Source organism: Camelus bactrianus, chromosome 6 (genome assembly GCF_048773025.1).
Source record: "Camelus bactrianus isolate YW-2024 breed Bactrian camel chromosome 6, ASM4877302v1, whole genome shotgun sequence".
NCBI classification, from domain to species: domain Eukaryota; kingdom Metazoa; phylum Chordata; class Mammalia; order Artiodactyla; family Camelidae; genus Camelus; species Camelus bactrianus.
In genome coordinates, this window is record NC_133544.1 from 92,381,507 (window position 1) to 92,404,833 (window position 23,327).

A 23,327-nucleotide genomic window follows, 5' to 3' on the forward strand; every position below is an offset into this window, starting at 1 on the left:
ATTTAATTACTCTAGGCTCCCTAGTCCAGTCTTCTGCCCTACTCATCTCCCAGGGCCCATCGTGTCTGTCAACCTCATGTGACCCTCAGCTAGTGTCGCTTTTTTCCCTGGGTGGATCTCCGAACGGCTTAGGGTGGAGGCTCCTTGGGCCTCCAGAAATTCAGGGCAGCTGTCATTTCTTCTGCGTTTTTGAATCCCTGGGTCCAAGTGGCCATTTGAGGGGTAGGGGCAGCAGACTTGAGCTCAGGCTTAGAAAGAGAATGATCCCTTCCTTTTAGATAAAGGTTGCTTTTCATTCTCTAAGGAGCTATTTTGTTTTATGTGAAATTCGAATTCATTTTTAAATGATAAAATATACCAATTTAAAGCAGAGAAAAGTCACCTACTGGCTGAACACAAATATCTAATGTGAGTTCATATCACATTAATAGGGTTGGGGGTGTGAAGTAGGCAGGACAGGAATAATGAAACCCATTTCGCAGATGAGAAACCTGAGGCCCAGACACGTGATGTTATCTGCTAAAATCACATATGTTGAAACCAGTTCTCTTCACAGTGCCACAGCTGCTTCTCTATTCGAGCCAGGAGTTACAAAACAAATGCACAAGCGCACATGCTTTTTTTCCATTTAAATATTTTTTAAGTTTTATATTTCCACACTGATAAATATTCAGTATAACAAAACATTTTTAAAACACAACAAACAGGAGTCCACAGTAATCCTGCTCCCAGAGAAAACCTCCATGAATGACGTGAGCTTTGCCATCCTTGACTTTTTCTGCGCACATCCTAGCGTATCATTTATCTATTTTCCAAAAATAGAATTGCTTCATAAACATTGTTTTGTGATTCCTCCCCCCGCACCCCCACTAACCAATATATCTTGGCCATCCTTCCAAGGACAGAGCTTTTAAAAACACATTTTAACAGAACAGAAAAGATTTTTTTTTTTAGAAAAGATTTTAGATAAATATTGAAAGTGGTTCCGTCTCACTTCTGTTGGCTGTAGCAACTGCACCACTCATGAGAAAAGGTACCCACTCCTTCATTCATTCATTCCTTTGTTTGTTCCTCCAACATACATAATTAAGGCAGTGTTACTTGTCAAGGGAAATATTAGCTCATGGGTACAATTTCCCTGAAAAGACTGGGAAAATTTAGGATTAGGGAGTGTGGGCAGCTCCTGGTGGGAACCCTGCTGGTACACTCAGCTAATTTGACTGAGGCAGGAGGAAGGGTCTAAGAGGCAGAGAATATTAGATGGGGGAGACCTGGATGGGGATGGGGGCCTGGTTTCCCAGATGGGTCCTGCTTATCCTTTCCCATTGAGTTTTCCATGGCAGCAGGCTGGGTCCTGGCCCAGGATTTTCCCTCCAGCCACCCTGTGCCTCCTTGTCCCCTCTCCCCGGCTGGCCCCTGCAGCTCTTGGAGCTGAGGGTAAGATGCGGGGGCAGAGGTGAATGTGCCTGTGGGGTGAAGGAAGGAGTCATGCAGGTTCATTTTTTTTCTCCAAGTCTTTGGGCCACAGCAGATTTCCAGGCCCATGGCCAGAACTCTCTCCTCACACCCTCGAGCTAGCTCTCCTCTCCTGTGTTTAGATTTTCTCATAGCCCGCTTTCCCCACTAGCCAAGGGATCTTCACCAAGTGCACAGCTGCCCCATTCCCTCCCTGACCTCGGCCCAGCCTATTATCCAGAGGCCAGCACCGTTTGTTCTGGTGAGAAACTGAACTCTCACCCTCGAGCTGACCCTGCAGGGGTCCCAGCTAGAGGATTCGGGAGGACCCACTCCCCACCCCGGCTTCCCTGGACACTTCCCTACCTTGGATTGCATTGTCTCTCAAGCAGTGTCTCTGGGCCCTTCTAGCCCAAACCACTTTCCAGCTCTCTAACCAAAAGGGCAGAGAGTACCACCCTCATCCGTCCTGCCCCTCCATAGTCACGTACGTGTTGACAGGGGCTTGCTGAGGACCACGTCCCTTCCATTGGCACTCTCGGCCATCTAATGGCTGCTGAGACAGGCAGGTGGAAGGAACATGGGATTTGGCACCAGAAGACCTGGGTTCCAGTTTTAATTCTGCCCCAGCTGTGAGACCCTGGGAAAATACCCTACTCCCTCCAAGACTTAAGACCTCCAAGTTTTGTCACCAATAAAATGAAGTCTGTGATCCTCTCTATCTCTTGGGCTTGTTTCGGGGGTCAGATGAGATAGGGATTTTATCAGGGGAGAAGGGAGGTAATATAGGCAGGGGTAAACAAATTCAAACTATAAAGAAGTTTATATAATAAAACGTCTCCTACCGACAGCTCCCAGGCTCCCAGGTCCCCTCCCTAGAGACAACCACGATGACCAAGGACATTCGGTGCAAACATATAAGTGAACGCATCCCCTATACATGGTCCTGTACAGTACACATTTTGGAGATGGTCCTATATCAGCCCACATGGAGCTGCCTCCTTTTAACAGCTGCCTAGCATTCCATTGTATGAATGTATCCAAACAGATTTAGCTAATTCCCACCCTACAGATGGACTCTTGGATTGTTTCCAGTCTTTTGCTATTACAGACAGTGCTGGAGTGAGCATTGCTATTACAGACAGTGCTGTAGTGAGTATCATTTTCATACATTTTTGTGTACGTATATGAGAATATTCATGGCATGAAGTCCTCGAAGCGATGTTGCTGGGTCAAAAGGCACATGCAGGTTTGATTTTAAGATATCAAGAGCTTGCCCCTGAAAGAGGGTGTATCAGTTGGCATGGCCACCAACAAAACAGGACTTCCTTCCCCCAATCCCTCATCCACGAAGGGTGTTTTGAAACCTTTTGACCTTTGTTAATCTGATAGATGAAAATGGTATATTGTAGTTTCAATTTGTATTTCTTTTATTAGGAAGGAAGCTTGAAAGTGAGCTGCTGGAGGGGAGGTGGGCCCAGGACAGTTTGGGCACAGCCACCCTCCCTGCAGAGCTCCTGCCAACCTCACAGGTGCCCTCTGCCCCTTCCCAAGGCTCATCACGCTTCCCAACGGGGTCCTCCAGATCCTGGATGTTCAGGAGAGTGACGCCGGCTCCTACCGCTGCGTGGCCACCAACTCGGCCCACCAGAGCATCAGCCAGGAGGCCCTACTCCACGTGGCCCGCAGAGGTAAGGGGGCTGGATGGGCAGGGAAACCTGGGGGTTTCTGGAGTCCTGCCTTCATATAGGTGACAGGGAGTTGATGAAGCCCAGAGAAGGCAGTGCCACCCAGCAAGTCAGAGATAGAACTGGGGCAGGAACCCAAGACTCCTGGTCCAGGGCTCCCTTCCTACGGAGGCTCTGTGTGTTCCCTTTGGTTTGAATGACACTTGCGGGGCTTAAGAAGTGAGGCGTGTGAGGATGGGTGTGGTGCCCTGAAGCCCTAGTCCTCGCCCATCTGTGTGCCCCGAATGCTGTGGGCACTGGGGGATTCACTTGCTGGGCACTGGCTCCCTGTGGTCTGGGGCCCCTGTTTTCTGCATTTCTCTGAAAAGCTCTTGTCCCAGTGTGATGCAGTAGGAAGGGCATGGGCTTTGGGGTCAGAATGACCTGGCTTGAATCCTGGCTTCTCTACTCTCCATCTGTATGACCCTGGGCTCCTTATCAAATGTCCAGCTCAGGGAGGTGGTGAGGATAGCTGAGATAGGGTTGGGAAGTGCCTGGTGCCTAGTGGGTACTCACTGGATCTCACTTCAGGCCTCCCCCCAAGGGCCCCTCACTTGCCATGGCATCTCCCTGCACCCCCAACCCCTCCACACATCTCTTCCCATCCTGGACACCTCCCCTCCCACCCTGCTTCCCGGGCTTAGCTGGTGAGCTGCTCTCTCTCAGTCTGGTTTGCTCTCTCTCCAGCTCCCGGGGTCTCTGCCTCCACCTACTGGACAAGTCGGGTATTCAGCATATCAACCCAGGGACCCAGGGTCACGCTGAGAACTTGGCAGGGATTAGTCTTGGGGGGGCTGCCAACCTGGCAGAAACTCGAGCCCAACCTCTGCCTTTCCCACATGGGAACCGAAGCCCTCTGGAGAAGGGACTTTCCCAAAGTCACACAGCGCACTGATGGCAGCACTGGAACTAGAAACTATGACTGTTGACTGCAAGTCCGGACTCCAAGTCTACTCATGACCCTGCCAGTCCTCTGCCCGGAGGGTGGGTTTGATCTGACAGGAAGAATGGGGTGATGTGTCGGAGGCCAGGTTATTCCTTTCCTGGCTCCAAGAGCAAGAGCTCTGAGCTCCTGTCCCAGCTCTGCTGAGCAATGCAGCTGCATTCCCCATCTGTCAGATGGAACCCTGACTGCTCCCTGCCCCACCTGCCTCACCAGGTGACTGTGAGCATCAGGTGAGGTACTGCATGTGAAGATGCCTGATGGTAAGGCTGCCTGCTGGCCTGCCCTCTCTCCAGGGTCCCTGGCATCCACCGCAGGGCAGGACGTGGTCATTGTGGCAGCCCCGGAGAACACCACCGTGGTGTCTGGCCAGAGTGTGGTGATGGAGTGTGTGGCCTCGGCTGACCCCACCCCTTTCGTGTCCTGGGTCCGACAGGGTAAGTGGAGGGAGGGGACCTGAGGGCACGGGAGAGGGAGGGTGTGGCATCTCATGCATCCCCAAGTCAAAGAGCTGTAAGGGTGACTCTGCCACAGTCACCGACCTTTGATGTGGCAGAAACTCCTCTCCCAGGGCTGAGTGTGGGTGGGGGAACCTGGGCAAATTCAATCATCAATCCGTGTAGCAAGTTTCCTTTGTGAATGAAGCGCGCTAAGCCTGGCACTCACAAAATCACGCTTGAGACCTTACTGAAGATGGGCAGTGGGCTCGGTTCTCCACCTTACGTGTTTCCAGTCCTCACAATAGTGTGTGAGAGGAGCAGAAAGGTGCCAGCGAGTCGGGTGGAACTAGGACCCACTGCTGATCTGTTTAACTGCACAGCACCTCCTGGTCCACCCAGTGTGCTGCCACCTTTGTGTGCCTGGCTTCATGCTGGCACAGTGAATAAAATACCTGGATGAGAGTCGGCGGGGTGGGGTGCCGCACTGTGAACTCACAGTCTGTGTGAGCGAGATAAACACACACCCATGAAGAGAGGCTTGACAGCATCAGGCAGCAAGTGATGAGTGCCAAGTGGGACTGCATTACAGGAGATGCTATCGGGGTAACGAGAGTGCCGGGCCAAACATCGCCTTGCATGCAACTCACTCTCCTGCTGGAGCCTCCCGGAGCTCCTGGGAAGAGGGCAGGCGCCAGGGCTATTATTCCCAGGGGGCAGGCGAGGAAACTGAGGCTCGGAGAGGCAGGTGGAAAGCTAAAACCCAAACTTTTGAGCCTGCTCACTTTCCGGGACACTACTCCCTGCAGCCCTGCAGGGAGGAAAAGCTAGGATTATTTTTGTTTCCATTTGTCCATAAGACGTGACTTGTCCCGAGTTGACGGCAGAAGTAAGTCTTAAGCTCAGCTCTCTTTACCCTTCTTCCCTGGCTCAGTCTGTTACCCTACACTGCCTCCTTTTTGTAATTTTGTGTCTCACATTCAAGTGTATATAATGATGAATACAGAGAGTTTAAAGGAAAATAATAAACCAGCTATGTACCCCCACCGAGCTGATGAGAAAGAACAGCGCTGGTGTCTGCGCCTCTGTGACCTGCCCAGCCTCATTGGACCTGTGACACTTGCCTAGTTAAGGGGATCCTGGGGCCGGCAGGACCCTCGTACCATTACTGGGGTTGCCTGGAAGTTCTGTTATCAATGTTTCTGAAATCCTGACCAGGCATCAGGGTGACCTAGGGAGCATCTTAAAACTGCAGACTCCCTCCCTTCACGCCTCAGGAGTTATGACCCAGGATTCTTAATGCTTAACAAATGCCCTAGGTCCTTGCTACCAAAAGTTTGGTCTTCGGACCTACCTCCTGGGCATAGTTAGAAGTGTAGAATCTGAGGTGCCCTAGGCTTCTGCATCTTATTAACAAGGTCTCCTGTGATTCTGTGATTTGTGTGCATGGTAAGGATATATGCTATCCCAAGAGGGTCCTGACACCTCTGGCTCAGGGATCTCACTTAGAAAAACTCTGCTAATAGCATCCCTGGACAGAGACTGGGAAGAGAGAGTCTGGAAGAGGACTTCATTCCTGACCCTGGGCACTACTCCTTCCCTAGGAACTTACCCTACTAAGTCAGGGAAGGGGGCATGACATTTTTGTTTTGTTTTGATTTGGTTTCTTCTGATGGCAAAAGTTGTACGTATTCACTGTAGAAAACTAGGGAAAAGCAGAAACAGAAAACATCCCACCACTCAGAGATTAAAATTGTTAACATATGAGTGTATTTTCTTCCAGACTTCTTTCCTATGCATATGTACATTTTTGCCTCAAATTGAAAGCAGGCTGTATTTACAGTTCCAAGTCCTGTTTTCATTCAACAGTGTATCATAAGCATCTCCCCATCTTAAAAACTTTTTCAAAAAATAATTCTAATAACTGTGATATTCCATCATTCGGATTTAGCCATAATTTAATTAGCTAGTTCCTACTATTGACTTTTTCAGTCCTTCCCAGTTGTCCACTACTACGGTTAAGAATGCAGGGATCTGCCCTATTCACAGCTCCCCAGCGTGGGTGCCCACGCTGGAATCCCTGGCTTCAAGGTCAAGGTGGAGCCCCTGTCTAGCCCTATCAGCATTTACTTTTTCTTCAGTGTTGCAGCATACTGGTTTTAAAAACTTTCCCTGGTTGATAGGTGAAAATGAACATCTGTGTTTTGATGTGCATTTCTTTGATCATGTGAAGTTGCAGACTTTTTTGTTTCTTGCCCATTTGCATTTCTTCTCTGGATTTTCTGTTTATGTCCATGAGGCAAGGGGTTTTTAAATGGTTTTCATTTCACATCAAGATAAAAGTCTGGCGTGTATTCAAATGTTTGGTTCTGGTCAGACCTTTCCAGCCATATCTTATCATAGAACTGGCCTAATCCCATATGGGGGAGTGTATCCTTCTTGAGACAAAGGGATTTAATAATGATGGTAATAGTAACAACTGATGAGTGTCCTGAGCACCTATTATGTGCCTGCATGGTGCTTGGCAAACTCACAGACCTTACTCATTCCACCCTCAGAACAGCCAGCCCTTCCAGCTACAGACTACCTCCCCATTTTACAGACAGAGACACTAGGGCTTGGAGAATGTCATCGGAAAGTAGAGGAAATGAGATCCCAACCAGAGACCGTTGCGTTCTCTTAACTTGGGCGTAGAGGACCGCCGCCCTTCCACGAGGTCCGGAGAGTGGATGGAGAGGCAGCCCTTAGCTCCCCCCTCTAGCGCTCTCCCTCCTCCCGCAGATGGGAAGCCCATCTCCACGGATGTCATCGTTCTGGGCCGCACCAACCTACTAATCACCAGCGCGCAGCCCCGGCACTCTGGCGTCTACGTCTGCCGAGCGAACAAGCCCCGCACGCGCGACTTTGCCACCGCCGCTGCCGAGCTCCGCGTGCTGGGTGAGGGGAGGGAGGTGGGGGGGAGGACGGAGAGCAGATGTGGGGGAGATCGGATTGGGGAGGATTAGCTGGGGCCGAGGGAGGGAGGACTGGGGAGGGGGGAAATGGGCAAGTGGGTGTGTTAGAGGGACTGAAGGGAGATACTGGAGGATGAAAAGGGAGTAGGGTTACGGGGTCGAGCTCATGAGGAGGAGTACTTTGTGGTGCGGGAAAGGCTAGGTAATTAGAGGAGAGGAAGTGGTGGAAAGAGATCGGAGCGATGGAGTGAGGAGAGTTTAATCGGGGAGAGGAGAGGAGTGATTAGGAAACGGCTTGAGTGATTGAGGGGGTGTGGAGGGGTGTTCTGGGTGGGGTAATGGGGGAGGGGTGGGATTGAGGTTTTTGGGGGAGATGGAGTAGTCTTGGTGGAGAAAACTGGGGGACAGGGTTGCTCAGGGCTGGCTGAGGGATAAATCCGATAGGTGTAGGATACACGGAGGTAAGGGAGAAGGAAGCGTAAGTGCGGGAATGCGATGAGATCCTGGAAGAGCCAGGGTATTTAGGGGAGGCTGAGGAGGCCTGGGGAACAATTCGGGGAGAAGAGAATGGTCATTGTGGGGCTGGGGCAGGAAGAGAGCTATGGCTGCGCTGCTTAGAGTGTTTTGGCGGGGACGGGTGAATCAGGGAGAGGTTAGAGTGAGTGGAGGGGATGTGGGAGTCGTCAGGTATTTGGGGGCGGGGGCAGGGCCCGGGCCCCTGGTGGCCGAGCGCGCAGTTAGCGTCCCCCTCCCCGCCCGCAGCCGCCCCTGCCATCTCGCAGGCGCCCGAGGCGCTGTCACGGACGCGGGCGAGCACCGCGCGCTTCGTGTGCCGCGCGTCCGGGGAGCCGAGGCCCGCGCTGCGCTGGCTGCACAACGGGGCGCCGCTGCGGCCCAACGGGCGCGTCAAGGTGCAGGGCGGCGGCGGCAGCCTGGTCATCACACAGATCGGCCTGCAGGACGCCGGCTACTACCAGTGCGTGGCCGAGAACAGCGCAGGCACCGCGTGCGCCACCGCGCCACTGGCAGTCGTGGTGCGAGAGGGGCTGCCCAGCGCCCCCACGCGGGTCACCGCCACGCCGCTGAGCAGCTCCTCAGTGCTGGTGGCCTGGGAGCGGCCAGAGCTGCACAGCGAGCAGATCATTGGCTTCTCCCTCCACTACCAGAAGGCACGAGGTACGTCTTCCGGGGGACCAACACGCCCCAGCAAAGGCCTACGCAGGGGCGCGTGATGAGGAGGCGCGGGAAGCACAGATTGGATGACTGAGGGGCTGCCTGGTGGGTATCTCTGGGGATTGGATGGGGTGGGGTGGGAGCCCACAGGAGAGATCTGTGCAGATATGGGTCAGTGCATTTACCCCTTGGCCACAGTTTGTTATGCGAGAGGTGAGAGGGAATGCTTCTCCTCCCAGGGAAGGTGCCTTCGCATTCCTGGAACCATTTCATTAACTGCAGGAAAAGTCACTTCAGTTAGAAGCCAGAAAGAACCAGTGGAGGAGTTAATACACCAAGACTAGAAGTCAGGAGAGTATATACTCCGCAACTCAGATTATCTGGGATGACTTAGCTATAAGTAAGGCTATTCCGGAGACTGGGACAATATGAAGGATCCTTCGACAGCCTCCAGCTGACAGGTCCATGGGATGGCCCAGTGACAGTCTCTTTGTCCCTTATGTCCCCACTCAGGCATGGACAATGTGGAATATCAGTTTGCAGTGAACAATGACACCACTGAGCTGCAGGTTCGGGACCTGGAACCCAACACAGACTACGAGTTCTATGTAGTGGCCTACTCGCAGCTGGGGGCCAGCCGCACCTCCACCCCAGCGCTGGTCCACACTCTGGATGATGGTAGGGCCTCTGCACCTGCAGTGGGCACCTTGGGGCCCAGTGAATTCCCTGGGGGTGGTAGCTCAGCTTCTCTTTACTGGCGTACACCAAGGCACTTTTATCTGCTTGGTGTCATCTTTTGTGCCCTGTAAGGGGGTAGGCAAGGGTTCTTCTCCGATTTACAATTGGGGAAACTGAGGCCCAGAAATTGAGTGACTTGCCCAAGGTCAGTAGTACAGCTGGGACTTGAACCCAGGTCTCATGATTACCTATATCACATGGCCCTTCTTCCCTATACCCACGTACCATCATCCAGTCAGGCAGGAGCCAGTGACAACCCAGTGGATGCAGAAGCTTGTGCCCACAACCGTTTTCTGGCTTTGGGGTGGGAAGGATGTCCCCTCAACTCCAGCTTGTGGCTCCCCTGAGAGGCTCCCTTTCCTCCCTCAGATCCTGGTCCTGAGCCTCCTTCTGACTTGCTGTGTGACCTGGGCAAGTCTCTGACCGCTCCTGGGCCTCACCTTCCACGTCGGTGGAGCAGAGCTCATGCTGATGTTCTTCTGTCTCAGTCCCCAGTGCAGCGCCCCAGCTCTCCCTGTCCAGCCCCAACCCCTCGGACATCAGGGTGGCGTGGCTGCCCCTGCCTCCCAGCCTGAGCAATGGGCAGGTGGTGAAGTACAAGATAGAGTACGGTTTGGGAAAGGAAGGTGAGTGGGGACGAGGTGCGGGCTCCACCTGGCTGGGAATCACTGATGCGAAGGGTTGGTCAGAGCAGCTGGGCACCTGAGCAGAGCAGTGGAAAGTCCGAGGAAAGTAGGGAGAGCAGAAAGAGGGCAAGGTGAACCTGGAAAAGGGGAGTGTGGCCGAGGGGGAGGGAGGGCAGGAGTGAAAGAGAAGGCTAAGAGGGCTAGCTCAAGACAGGAGGAGGCCTGGGGTCTAGCCCCATCTCCTCTACAGCTGCAGTGGGTAATCCTGTCAGTCCCTGCCTCAGTTTCCTTATCTGTGAAGTCAGGCAGGTAGCCCAGGTAATCCCTGGGGTCCTTTCCAGCTGAAAAAGCAGATGAGGGATAGGGAGGTGGAGGGTGTGCTTGTGGGACTGGGGGAAATGAGGCATTGGTTGGGCGGGTGTTAGGGCAGGTGTCGGGAGTCTAGGGGTGGGGGTGTGAAAGGGATGCAGAATCAGAAGGCAAGAGGCTGGGGGCCAGAGGGAGGGTGGGGAGGGAAGGAAGGGTGAGAAAGCATCCTTGGGTGGTCCTCAGGGCTCTGGAAGGTAGGCGGTGCTTGATGGTCTTCACAGCCAACCCCTTGTGCCTGCGCCCTGGTGTGTGTGTGGTGGTGGGGGGTCATTGACAGCTCCGGGGGACGTGGGGAGTGCCTGCTGTGATTCTCCCCACCTGAGCCAGCCCTGGAGCCGGGGAGTCCATCCTGGCACTGAGGGGTCGGCGCTGAGAAAGCCTCAGATTCCGATGGGCCCTGAGGACTCAGGATCTGAGGTGGAAGGGTCGGTGGAGAGGTGTTTAGGAGTCGTGGTCCTTAGGTGGCCACCCAGCAGCCAGTCTTTTCTATCCCGGCAGATCAGATTTTCTCCACCGAGGTGCCGGGGAACGAGACACAGTTTACACTGAACTCACTTCAGCCCAACAAGGTGTATCGAGTGCGGATTTCGGCTGGCACGGGGGCCGGCTATGGGGCCCCCTCCCAGTGGATGCAGCACAGGACGCCGAGTATGCATAACCAGAGCCACGGTACGGGGTCAGAGGGGACAGGGGGCCGGGGGGGGGGCGATGTGCGTGACTGTATGGGTGTCAGTGTGCGCTTGGCACCCAAACCCAATCGCTCCCTCCATCAGAGACCTTCCCTGGCTCCCCCTGCTTGATGGGCAGGGGAGGATGGGGGTAAAGTGGCAAAGAGCTGGCCTTTGCAGACACCCCTGGGCTCATGTGTCCCTTCCGTCTCCTGTGAGACCTTGGACAAACCATTCACAACTCTAAGTCTTCATTTACTGTCAGGCGTGGGCGTGAGGATTAATGAATGTATTGTAGACAGAGTGTTTAGTACAGTCAGAACTTGCTAAATAGTAACTGCTTCCAAGATTGCGATTGTTGTGGGTTGGGTTGAGAGGGATTAAATGCAGCCAGACCCATAGCATGTACTATCTGTGTGACCTTGAACAAGTTACTTAACTTCTCTGAGCCTCAGTTTTCTTAAATAGGGGTAATAGTATTTCATTATTTTACAGGGCTGTAAGAGTCAAGTTACAATACATGGTACAAAGTGCTTAGAATAGCATCGGAGCTGTAGTAAGCCACCCCTCTCTTAGGCTCCAAGTTGGGCTCCCCACTTCAATGGCTCCATCCCTCCTTCCCAGCTTCAGCAAATCCTATGATCCCCTTCCAAACCAGTATCTATTTAGTTGTTCCTTCAGAAGAATTCTAGAGCCCTACTCTGTGTCAGCCCTGCCCCAGAGGTGCTCCTTGCTAACCTCCTTGCAAATGCCCCGGAGACATTCCTGCATTCCCAGCACTCTGGGCTGGTGGAATAGTGAGTTCTCCTCCAGACTGAACCTGGCACTTAGGCTGCTGGCTGAGTGGCGATGCTTTGGGAGAAGGCTGACAAGGCTCTCACTCTATGCTGTCTTCCTGCTTTTTGCTTCCTCCTGCCTCTTCCCCCTCTCCCATCCCTGGCCTCTCCTCCTCTCTCCCCATTCTCATACCCCTCCTCCCCTCCTGCTCCTCTGCCTCCAGTCCCTTTTGCCCCTGCAGAGCTGAAGGTACGGGCAAGGATGGAGTCCCTGGTCGTGTCGTGGCAGCCACCCCCTCACCCCGCCCAGATCTCTGGCTACAAGCTATACTGGCGGGAGGTGGGGACAGAGGAGGAGGAGGCCGATGGTGAGAGCCCTCCAGGGGGCCGCGGAGACCAGGCTTGGGATGTGGGGCCTGTCCGGCTCAAGAAGAAAGTGAAACAGTATGAGCTGACCCAGCTAGGTGAGGAGGGCCGGTGGGGTAGGGAATGAGATGGACATAGCTTTAGTCGGGGACTGGACAAGCTGGGCCGGTGGTTGGAGATGGACTCTCTCTGGGGATGAGAGAATGACCTCAGAGGCTCCTCTAGCCAGTGAGTGACCCGCATGACCTTCTCCAGTCCCTGGCCGGCTGTACGAGGTGAAGCTGGTGGCATTCAACAAACATGAGGACGGCTATGCGGCAGTGTGGAAGGGCAAGACAGAGAAGGCTCCCACGCCAGGTGAGGGTGCTGGGGAAGCGGGGAGGAGGGCTCTGCCGAGGGGTCTGTGCGTGGCCGCCTTCCCCTTTCCTCTGGGCCAGCCCTGGTGGGCAGGCCATCTGGAAGCTTCAGCCTCTGGCTACAAACTGTACTCACCAGGCAACCCCCACCTCCCTCTCCCTCCTCCCTGCCCCCAGCCACTCTGCTAGGCTCTTCCAGGTCCAGACAGCCTCTGTCGCAGAAAAGCTCCTGTTTGTGCCTCTTTTAGGTCTGCTAGAGTTTTCATTATCCATGAGCTGGGCTACTTTGGAAAGTTTGAACAGAGAGAAACCCCGTGGTTCATCAGTGACTTCTGATCCCAAGTTTGATCTTTAAACAGTTTTTATTTACAGTGCATCCACCCACATCACACTGTCCATCAGATTATCCCTCTGCTCTAGGCAGGGAGGGGAATGTGGCCCACCAGGAAACTGAGGCTCAGGGTCTTAGTTTGGGCTGCTCTGACAAAACACCACAGATGGGGTGACTTAAACAACCAGCATTTATTTCTCACAGTTCTGGAGGCTGAGAAGTCTGGGATCAAGGCGCTGGCAGAGTCAGTGTCTGGTGAGGACCAGCTTCCTGGTTCATGGGCCATAGGCCATCTTCTCACTGGGTCCTCACATGGCCGAGAGGGCTGGAGAGTTCTCAGCAGTCTCCTTTTATAAGGGGCACTGTTATGGGCTGCAAATCTGTGTCCCCCCAGAATTCATGTGTTGAAACCCTACCTGCCAATGTGATATATTAAGAGATAATCAGGATTGGATGATGTCATGAGGGTGGAGCCCTCATGAATGGGATTAGCTCCCTGGTAAGAGTCACAAGAGAGCTTGCTTCACCTTTCTGCTCTGAAGATGCAATGAGAAGTTGGCAGTCTGTAACCCAGAAGAGGGCCTTCACCAGAACTTGACCATGCTGGCACCTTGATCTCAGAGTCCGGCCTCCAGAACTGTGAGAAATAAATTGCTGTTCTTTCTAAGCCATCCAGTCTATGGGTCTTTGTTGTAGTAGCTGGAACAGGCTAAGACAGGCACTGATCTGATGCATGAAGGCCCCACCATATGTTCAGATATCCGATATATGAGCTTTGGGGGACACAAACATTTAGGCCATAACACTTTTCTACACACTTCACAAATATTTACTAACTTAATCCTCATAACAACCGCATGAGGTATAGGCACTATTATCAGCCCCACTGACAGAATAGGGAATGGAGGCACAGAAAGGTTAATTAACTTCTCCACAGTCACACAGTAAGTGGGAGAGTTGGAATTTGAACCCAGAGCAGCTTGGCTCCCAAATCCGTGCTCATAATTACCATGGTTTGCTGTCTCACTCTGTTACAGTCTTACAGACTAGTGTTCCACAGTCTGCTGTCTGTATGACCTTGGCAAAAATCACTTAAATTCTCAGCGCCCTCAGTTTCCTCATCTGTAAAATGGGAATGATGCCACCCAATTCACAGGATCAAAAGAGAAAGGGTAAAAGAAACTTGGGAACCGCAAACCACTGTACCTGCTTAGGGATGAGCATCCTCCCTCCCTTCCCCACGCTCTAATATTCACCCTCCAGACCTGCCCATCCAGAGGGGGCCACCCTTGCCCCCGGCCCACGTCCATGCGGAATCAAACAGCTCCACGTCCATTTGGCTTCGGTGGAAAAAGCCAGACTTCACCACGGTCAAGATTGTCAACTACACTGTGCGCTTCAGCCCCTGGGGGCTCAGGAATGCCTCCCTGGTCACCTATTACACCAGGTGGGAGGAGGGACTAATGCTGTGAAGAGGGAGGAATAGCAGACGATGGGGAAGAAGGTGGCAGGGGGTGATGAGGAGAGGGTCCTGGGTGTTTAGGGACATTTCATGACTCACGTGTTCAACTAGGGGCACGTTGAGGGTCTGATGACCTGATGGTGACAGGTGGAAAGGGGGAGTCTGTCCAATCCCATCCCCTCACAGGAGAGCCTTATACTCGACCCTAGGAAATGTGAGGCAGCACAGACCTATTTCCTCAACCTCAGAAGACGGAGAAAAGCTGTCCAGCTGCTGTCCTGAGAGGCCCCCAGTTGGATGGGGAGACAAAGACCCTGACCTGGGGAGCTGTTAGGTTGGCAGAGGAAACAGCATAAAAAAGCAATGGATATATACAGTTGCAGCTAAAGTAAAATTAAGTCAGGGAAAAAATGCATCAGAGGTAGTTCCCTGGGTGGGAAATGACATGGATTAATCCAGGAATATTTCTCGGAAGAGCAGGCCTGGCTCGGAGCTTGGACATGGCGCCTGATATCCTGGGAACAGCGTACATCCAGGCCTCTCTGCAGGTCCTCTGGATGCTGTTAGTGGCCCCAATGCCAGGGAGCAGATTTGCTGCCCAGTGTAGGGGCTGGGGTGGGGCTGGGGTAGGAGAGTAGATTTGGAGGGACCTGCCCTGCTAGAAGGGTGTCCCTGAGAGTACTTGTCATGTTTCTTGCCTCGGCAGTTCTGGAGAAGACATTCTCATCGGCGGGCTGAAGCCATTCACCAAATACGAGTTTGCAGTTCAGTCCCACGGCGTGGACATGGATGGGCCTTTTGGCTCTGTGGTGGAGCGCTCCACCCTGCCTGACCGTGAGTGGCCCTCGGCCCTCTGGCCACCAGTCCATCTTTCACCGAACTCCTACTTGCCCCAGCAGCCCTCTTCTGAAACGCCCCCGAGAACCCCATAATTGTCTGTCATTTGATTTGCATTTATGTAGGCCAGTCTTATGCTGGTCCTAACCATTTACTCCTAGACCTAATAACTTAAGATCTAAAGGAGGGTTCTGGCAGCCCATGATGATGTGGCTCTGAGATGCCTTAGAGCCCTGGGTCCCCATCCTGCCCTTGGTTGGGCCTCAAAAACCTGAACCCCCAAATCTCTGTCCCCTCCTAACTCCCCAGTCACCTTATGTCCTTGCTTCTCATCCTTCCGCATTCACCCCTGCCCCACGGGGATCAACTTCTCTAAAAACAAAACACAAAGTCTTCCAAGGTGGTACTTCTCACATTAGGGTTCCCGGGACCATGGAGGACCTGTGCCAGGGGCAGGCGTAGACAGAGGCTACACAGGGCATCAACCAACTTTATTTGAAGATTTGGGGTGGCAAGGGGAGTCAGGAACCTTAAATGACAAATAATTTCAAATACTTTTTATATTAAACTTTACCATCGAATAGATGGCAAACTTAGTGTGAGAGTTTAAAGTAAAATGTAAGCTTTCCAAAACCTTTTGAGCTCTACCCCAAGGGCCCTTAGAGTATCAGACAGTGTCTTCAATCCTTGGAGATATTTGGGTGTGGAAGCTGGCGGAGCTCTGCTTCTGAGAGGGAAGAAGGGTGGTGAATTGTTTTCCAGGAATTCCCCAATGAGAGGCCAGACCTCACTTTGCTTTGTGGTTTGTTCCAGTACAGGAGGAAGGAGGGAGGCCATGCCCTCACGCCCTGGCTCCCAGCTGCCCCCCCGAGCTCTCAGTGACCCTGCCTCTCCCCATCTCCTTCCCTGTACCCCAGGGCCCTCGACGCCCCCATCCGACCTGCGTCTGAGCCCCCTGACACCGTCCACCGTTCGGCTGCACTGGTGCCCCCCAACGGAGCCCAACGGCGAGATCGTGGAGTATCTGATTCTCTACAGCAGCAACCACACCCAGCCCGAGCACCAGTGGACCCTGCTCACCACAGAGGGTGAGGGCTCCCACCCCAGGGCATCTGAGCAAGAGCTTCCCCACCCTCTCCCCACTTACCAGCCTCCCCAGTGGCTGGGTTTGTTTGGAGCAGGCAGAAGCCACTGCCTGAGTGGGAGAAGCAGATTTCCTCAGTGCTGCTTCCCAGCGCATCCCTGCCTCGCACCCCGACCCAGTTCACCAACTCTGCTCTCCCTGCCTCCCTCTGCCCCCAGGGAACATCTTCAGTGCTGAGGTACACGGCCTCGAGAGCGACACTAGGTACTTCTTCAAGATGGGGGCACGCACAGAGGTGGGGCCCGGGCCCTTCTCTGGCCTGCAGGATGTGATCACTCTCCAGGAAAAGCTCTCAGGTAAGAGGCAGGAGGGAGGAAGGAGTAGGGTCCATCCTGGGGCAGCTCAAGGTCTCCAGAGGCTTCTGGAGTTGACTTCTAACCCTAAAGTCATCTCTTCCAAAGCCTTGCCTCAGGGCACGACTACACTTTCACTGTTTTGGACAGCTGCCCTCCTACTTAGGTGTGGAAAGGACAAATGTGAAGAGGCAATGAGTGTGGTCCGGCAATGGTTCAGTAGTGAGGTCAGATTTGTGGGAGACTGGCTTGGTTTCTTTGGGAGATTGCTTTGATTGGAAGACTGGCTTGGACTGGTGATGAGCTTTATGTGGTGGAGGTGTTGGGCAGTGGGACTGGCTTTGTAATTTGCAGGACCTAGTGTGAAATGAAAATGTGGCATCTCCTTATTTAATGAGGAAGAATTTCAAGATAGTGACGGCAGAGCATAAACCCAAGCGCGGAGCCCTTCTAAGCGTGGGCCCTGGGTTACTGGACATGTTGCACACTTGTGAAACCAGCCCTGCTGGGCAAGCAGGAGGTGTGTTTCCCTGAAAGGCCAGGTTGCTGGGGAGGAAACACAAATTCTGGATGTCCATGGTAGGCTCAGTTGGAGAGAGAGGTTGTGGTGGTCCCTCTGAGTCTGTGGGGCCCTCCTGTCCTTGCATCAGATTTCATGTGTCCAGAGGGTGAGACTCAGGCTGGTGGTCTCCGGAGAAAGCCACAGGAAGTCCTGGTCTATGAACCCTGGGTCTTCTCCTGTTCCTGATCTGTTCTGCTCCCTCCCTCTCTCCCACCAGACTCTCTGGACGTGCACTCAGTCACGGGCATCATCGTGGGTGTCTGCCTGGGCCTCCTCTGCCTCCTGGCCTGCATGTGTGCTGGCCTGCGCCGCAGCCCCCACAGGTGGGTGACGGAACCAGTCTGACTGCAGACAGGAGGGATTTCCAGAAGGGCTGCAGAGATGAGAGAGCAGGAAAGTGGCCATGACTTGTGCTAGGCACTGCCAGGAGCCCATTAAAGTTGACTGGGATGAAGGGGACTGGGGGATGGAAGGCGATGTCCTCATGACAGTGGGGGGTGGGTTTAGGGAAGCCCCCGGCCTATCCCCTCAGCAAGGGCAGACACAGAGCTGCTTCTCTCCCACTTCCTTGGTAGCTGCCGGCGTCTTGGAAAGAGGGACCGCAAATCTCCAGATGCCTGGAGCCAAGAAAGCAAGGAAGGATCCCCTCTGCAGTGTCCCAGATGTTTTGAACAATCTGAGTTTCTTATTCATTGCACAGACTAGGAAACCAAGTCCCAGAGAAGGGCAGGAACTTGCCCAGGGACATAAGCTGGACTAGATCCCAGTCCCACCCCGACCCCACTCTTTGACCACTGTGCCTGTTCCCCATCTTCCCTTCCAGGGAAGCCCTCCCGGGCCTGTCCTCTACGGCCACTTCTGGGAACCCCGCGTTGTACTCCCGAGCCCGCCTCGGCCCCCCCAGCCCCCCGGCTGCCCATGAACTGGAGTCCCTTGTGCACCCCCGTCCCCAGGACTGGTCCCCACCTCCCTCAGATATCGAGGACAGGGCTGAAGTGCACAGCCTTATGGGCGGTGGTGGTCCTGACTGCCGGGGTCACTCCAAGAGAAAGGTGAGCCTGGAGCCTGGGTAGGTCCGAGCCCCACGCCGCTCATTCCTGAATGGGACACCAGGGGGCGCAAGAGCACAATGTGTGACCCTGTGAGAGACGGGCCCCCCCACCCCACCCCGCCCCTCCCCTCCGCCTTCCTGGGCCAGCTGCAGAAGAAAAGACACTCACTCCCTCCTCCTTGAAAGGGTTGGCAGGGCAGGGGAGCAGATGGGCCTCCATCGCCGGCAGAATAGGTCAGCCTGGCTCTCAGGAGGAGGGGAGGGCCCCCCACGGGCTGTTTGCGGGTGACTGAGGGTGGCCAGAATACCCAGCTCCCTCCTTATCCTGGAAGCTGGGGAGACCCCTAAGACCCAGCTCACCCCAGTATGGGGAAACGAAGCTGGTCAGTTTGGCTTTGGCCATGTGGGCCCAGGATCCTGATAAAGTGGGCCCACACAAGGCAAGTCCCCCCGCTGTTGGCCGTGGTGGCTCATCCCAATCTCTCTGACCAGCCAGCTCGAACCCCTGAGTCCTTCCTCCCCATTTCCCTGCCTCTGTGCTGAAGGAGACCCTGCCTGCCTCAGGAGCCTCTGGGCTTTTCTGCAGGACTTCTCCATCCTCAAACTCACCCCTAAGCTCTCAGCCCACTCTGTGCTCGTCCCCACAGCCTTGGGGAGGGAGGTAGTAAGCGGGGGCAAGAGTCTGTGGAGGGGGATCCATCCACTTCCCCGTCTTAAGCTTCCCAGCCCACCCTCAGTGCTCCCGCTTCTTTCCCTGTGCAGATCTCCTGGACTCAGCCAGGTGGGCCAAGCTGGGCAGGTTCCTGGGCAGGCTGTGAGCTCCCCCAGGCAGGCCCCATGCCGGCTCTGACCCGGGCCCTGCTGCCCCCTGCTGGAACCGGGCAGACGCTGTTGCTGCAGGCTCTGGTGTACGATGCCATAAAGGTCAGTGTCCTGGGAGGAGGGGGGAGGAAAGAAGAGAAGGGTCCCCGTGCTTATGAAGAGCCAGTAGTGAATCCTCTGGAGACCGTGGTGGTAGCCTCCCTGGGGATAGAAGTCTAGCCTAGAGACCCCTGGAACTTCGGAAGGTGAGTGGGTGGAGGGCAGGCCAGGTTGTGAGAATCTGTGTTTCTCTGGGTTAGGGACAGTCCCTCCCCTGCCTAGTGGGCTGCAGCAGAATTACCATGGGTCTGACGGTGGGCCTGGCCTGAGTGCACTCAGCCCTTCCTGCTGGTCACTGAGGCCCTGACTGTGTCTTGTGCTTCTGGAACTCCTGGGCAAGGGCCAGTGTGTCACATTTCCCTGCCTCCCCATGGACCTGATCATCGTCTCTGTGGGACATTCACCTTTACCAACTTCCATGTAACATACAATGGACTCTGAACATACTTCTCCTCACCAAGTATGATGGTCATTCTTCTGATGGTCACTCTCAGCAATGGTCTTTGTGTTCTCTGCTCTGACCAGGGCAACGGGAGGAAGAAGCCGCCCCCAGCCTGTAGGAACCAGGTGGAGGCTGAAGTCATTGTCCACTCTGACTTTAGTGCATCCAGAGGGAACCCTGACCTCCACCTCCAAGACCTGGACCCTGAGGATGCCCTGCCTTCAGAGGCTCCTGACCTCACTTCGGATGTTGTGGATCTAGAGCAAGGGGCAGACTGGCCGGACAGGGAGCTGGGAGGGTGTGAACAGGTGACCCCTGGGCCAGACAGACTTACCTGCCTGCCAGAGGCAGCCAGTGCTTCTTGCCCCTACCCGGACCTCCCGCCCAGTGAGGCTCTGGAGGAGGCCCCTGGGAACAGCTGCCAGCCAAAGTCTCCCTGCCCTCCAGGAGACAGCCCAGGCCTGCCCAGAGCCCCAGTCTCCTCCTCTGCTGAGCTCCCCTAGAGGGCACAGTTTGGGACAGGCTCGTGTAGATCGTGGGACATGACATGTGTGGCCACGCACGTACACATGTGCACCTTCAGGTACTGAACATCATCAAGCCATTGGGAGCCCCCTAGGGTGCTTTGGCTCAGGGGAGAGGAAGAAATGGGTTATTCACTCCCCCTATACACTGTGACACATGTGATATGTGAGACACATGTGAAGCACAGCTATACGTGATGTACACGTGTGTGAAACATGTGTGTGCTGGTTGGTGAGTTGGGAAACCCTGGCCCAGGCAGTGGTCACTACAGCCTGACTGATCTTCCAGGTCAGGACAGTGCCCCAGCGTGGTCCATCCCCAGCCCTGTGGGCTCCCACCTCCGTCACCCAGCCTTTTTATTACACACTCTGAGAGTGTCTCCAGTGCCCTGTCTGACAGAGACAGCCCCGGCCCACTTCCCTGTCTCACGGGGCTGAGTGCAAGTAGGCTCTGAATGCCTCACATCTTAATTGCATCACCCCCCATCTCCCATGTCCCCACTGCCGGCATTGAGAGGGTGACGCTGGCCCCCCCTCAGAGCAACTCTGCATCTAATTTTGTAATCGGGGAAGTGCCTGGTTTGGAAAATCTGCTTTCTCTTGCTCTCCCCTCCTTCCCCCTTCCCCCTGCCCTCCTCTAGTGTCCATCTCCCAGTCCACCTGCCCTCCCCGTCCTCCCACCCATCTCTTCCTAATTCTCTCAGCTTTCCTCTCTGTGGTTTCCCTGTCTGTCTGTCACACCTCTCTCAGACTGTGTCATGTGGTTCTCCTGCCTGGGGTTCAATCTCTGCATCCTTCCCTAACAACATGACTACCTCATGTCTGCTTCGAGGCCATAGTGCAACTCTTGTGTCCACCATCCACTTCAGCCATCATCCTCCTGCCCCCTCCTCTCTGTACCTCCAAAGGCCCCCTCCCCAGGCAGACTGCACCTCCCCCCAGCCCAGTGCAGGCTTGGAGAAGACCTTCCAGCTTCCCTTGCATCTTTCTCCCTGGGACTGAGACAGGAGGGTTCTCCTTGGAGGGGATGAATGTAAGTCACACAAGGATGTATCTTAGACCAGGAAAGGGGAACGTGACCCAGAGGCTCAGGATAAAATTACTCCGTCCCCTCTAGGCAGGAAGGCAAGTTTGCTGGATGGAGGCGGTTTGGGGCCTTCCTTCCCAGCTAAAGCTAGAAGGGTGGTAGGGGAGAGGAAATCAGGAGCTCTGAAACCCCGCCGCTTCCCACTCTGTGCATCTTGAACATGAGCTGATTGGGTTGGGGTGAGAGCGTCCTCTCCTCCTCTGGGGTGCTGGAAGAGAGGTCTTTGCCCAGGACAGGGGTGAGGGGCTCATTTCATTTCGTTTTGTCTTTAAATGCAATCCTGAAGTCATTATCTTTTGGCTGCCACACAGGGACAAGCTTGACTTCTCTTTCCTGTGGAGAGGAAACAGTGTCATTTATTTGATTTTGCGCCTCAGCCTCTCATAGGAGCACAGAGTACGCGGTCGCGGTCTTTTCTCCTTGAATGCATCCTTTTTTTTTTTACTGATCAGCACATCAAGGGTTAACTCTGGCTTCTGGGCCAAATTAGAAATAACCAGTCTATCTTTCCCCCCCCCTTTTTTTTTTAATGGTGAAATGTCTCTCAGCGGAGTTGCAGCTTCCTCAGACCCTTTCAGCATCTGTGTTTATTACACTCGGGTGTCACTCACGTTTGACATCCGCACCTACAGTTCCTCCCCCTCCCCCTCCTTCAGCCAGCCTATGATAACACTAAAGATTATTAATGTTGGTTTTGTATCTCGTTAAGGACAGAATTGTCACTTGTACTATTTCTGTAGCATTCAGCGTTGCTGTGGCTAACATCATTGTGTATGTTTCATCATTGCTCTGAAGGTCAAAAGCCTCATTTTATTTTGCTGGTTTATTTTCCTTTAGGAAAAAAAAAAAAACTGCCCTGAATTAAATGGCTGTTTTAACAGTAGGCTCTTAGCATTACACCACATAGTCATTTTTCATGTTCTTGTTTAACAGGCACTGAGGTTCTGGTTTAAATTAAATAGCTGCAAATGAGACAATTTATAACCCATTAGGTTGGGTGGAAAATTGTTTCTCAAAAGCAAATAAGTAATAAATCTGGTATCTGCCTATAACTCACAGTTGATAAGAAAGTGGCCATTACTCACTAGCATTATATATGATTTGGGCTCTGGGTAATTTGGAAGTGTTAGGTTTGTGTCTTTGTAGCAGTATTTTTATTAGAAAAGAGTCTATTGGCCTTTTACAGGGTATTAATCCCTTTGTCACCTACCATTGATGCCTTACAGTTTTTGAGTCTCATTTAAAAACCTTTTTCTTGATGCATGACAAGTGTAATCGGTACCTGCTCATTTATTTGTCTATATTTAGTTTTGCTGTATTATTTAATTATTTTCCCAGCATTTTTATTTTCTCCTTACAAGTATGATATTCTTTAGTGTTAAGCCAAGGCGTTGATCATGTATCTGTCCTGATAATCAATTAATAAACTATTTTCCAAAAATGTTCTCTTTTGGAACCAAATGACTAGAATCCCCTCAGCCTTTCTACCATAGAAAATGTATTTCCTACCAGGGTGGGAAATGTTGGTTTTAGAGGGAAAGAGCAGGTGGTTATAAGAAAGAACTGAACCAGATCTGGAGAAAAGGGAAACTTTATACACTGTTGATGGGAATGTCAACTGGTGCAGCCACTGTGGAAAACGATATAGAACTTTCTCAAAAAACTGAAAATAGAACTACCATATGACTCAGCAATTCCACTCCTGGATATAGATCCAGAAAAACCAAAAATACTAATTTGAAAAGATACATGCAACCCAATGCTCATAGCAGCAGTATTTACAATAGTTAAGATATGGAAGCAACCTAAGTGTCCATCAACAGATGACTGGATGAAGAAGATGTGGTATGTACACACACACACACACACACACACACACACACACACACACACACACAATGGAATACTACTCAGCCATAAACAAGAATGAAATCCTGCCATTTGCAACAACAGAGATGGACTTGGGAGAGTGTTATTCTAAGTGAAATAAGTCAGACAAGGACAAATACTGTATGGTACCACTTATATGTGGAATCTAAAAAATACGACAAACTAGTTAATATAACAAAAAGAAACAGACCCACA

At 53.1% G+C, this 23,327-nt stretch overlaps 1 protein-coding gene across 5 annotated transcripts in view; it reads left to right on the plus strand.

Moving 5' to 3' along the window:
• The window catches only part of IGDCC4 (immunoglobulin superfamily DCC subclass member 4), a 36,161-nt gene extending 13,473 nt beyond the window's left edge, over window positions 1–22,688 (plus strand). Inside the window, exons 4-20 of one of the 5 annotated variants that reach the window (XM_074366313.1) lie at window positions 3,010–3,146; window positions 4,422–4,562; window positions 7,344–7,499; window positions 8,279–8,692; window positions 9,203–9,367; window positions 9,916–10,053; window positions 10,921–11,091; window positions 12,091–12,330; window positions 12,488–12,589; window positions 14,183–14,366; window positions 15,088–15,215; window positions 16,136–16,306; window positions 16,521–16,658; window positions 17,435–17,540; window positions 18,041–18,269; window positions 19,031–19,192; window positions 19,715–22,688. In XM_074366313.1, the coding sequence (XP_074222414.1) occupies window positions 3,010–3,146; window positions 4,422–4,562; window positions 7,344–7,499; window positions 8,279–8,692; window positions 9,203–9,367; window positions 9,916–10,053; window positions 10,921–11,091; window positions 12,091–12,330; window positions 12,488–12,589; window positions 14,183–14,366; window positions 15,088–15,215; window positions 16,136–16,306; window positions 16,521–16,658; window positions 17,435–17,540; window positions 18,041–18,269; window positions 19,031–19,192; window positions 19,715–20,134 (3,202 nt within the window). In that variant the 3' untranslated portion in view covers window positions 20,135–22,688. The other 4 variants (XM_074366314.1, XM_074366316.1, XM_074366315.1 and 1 more) reach the window with 4 other exon arrangements.
• The last annotated feature ends 639 nt before the right edge of the window (window positions 22,689–23,327 follow it).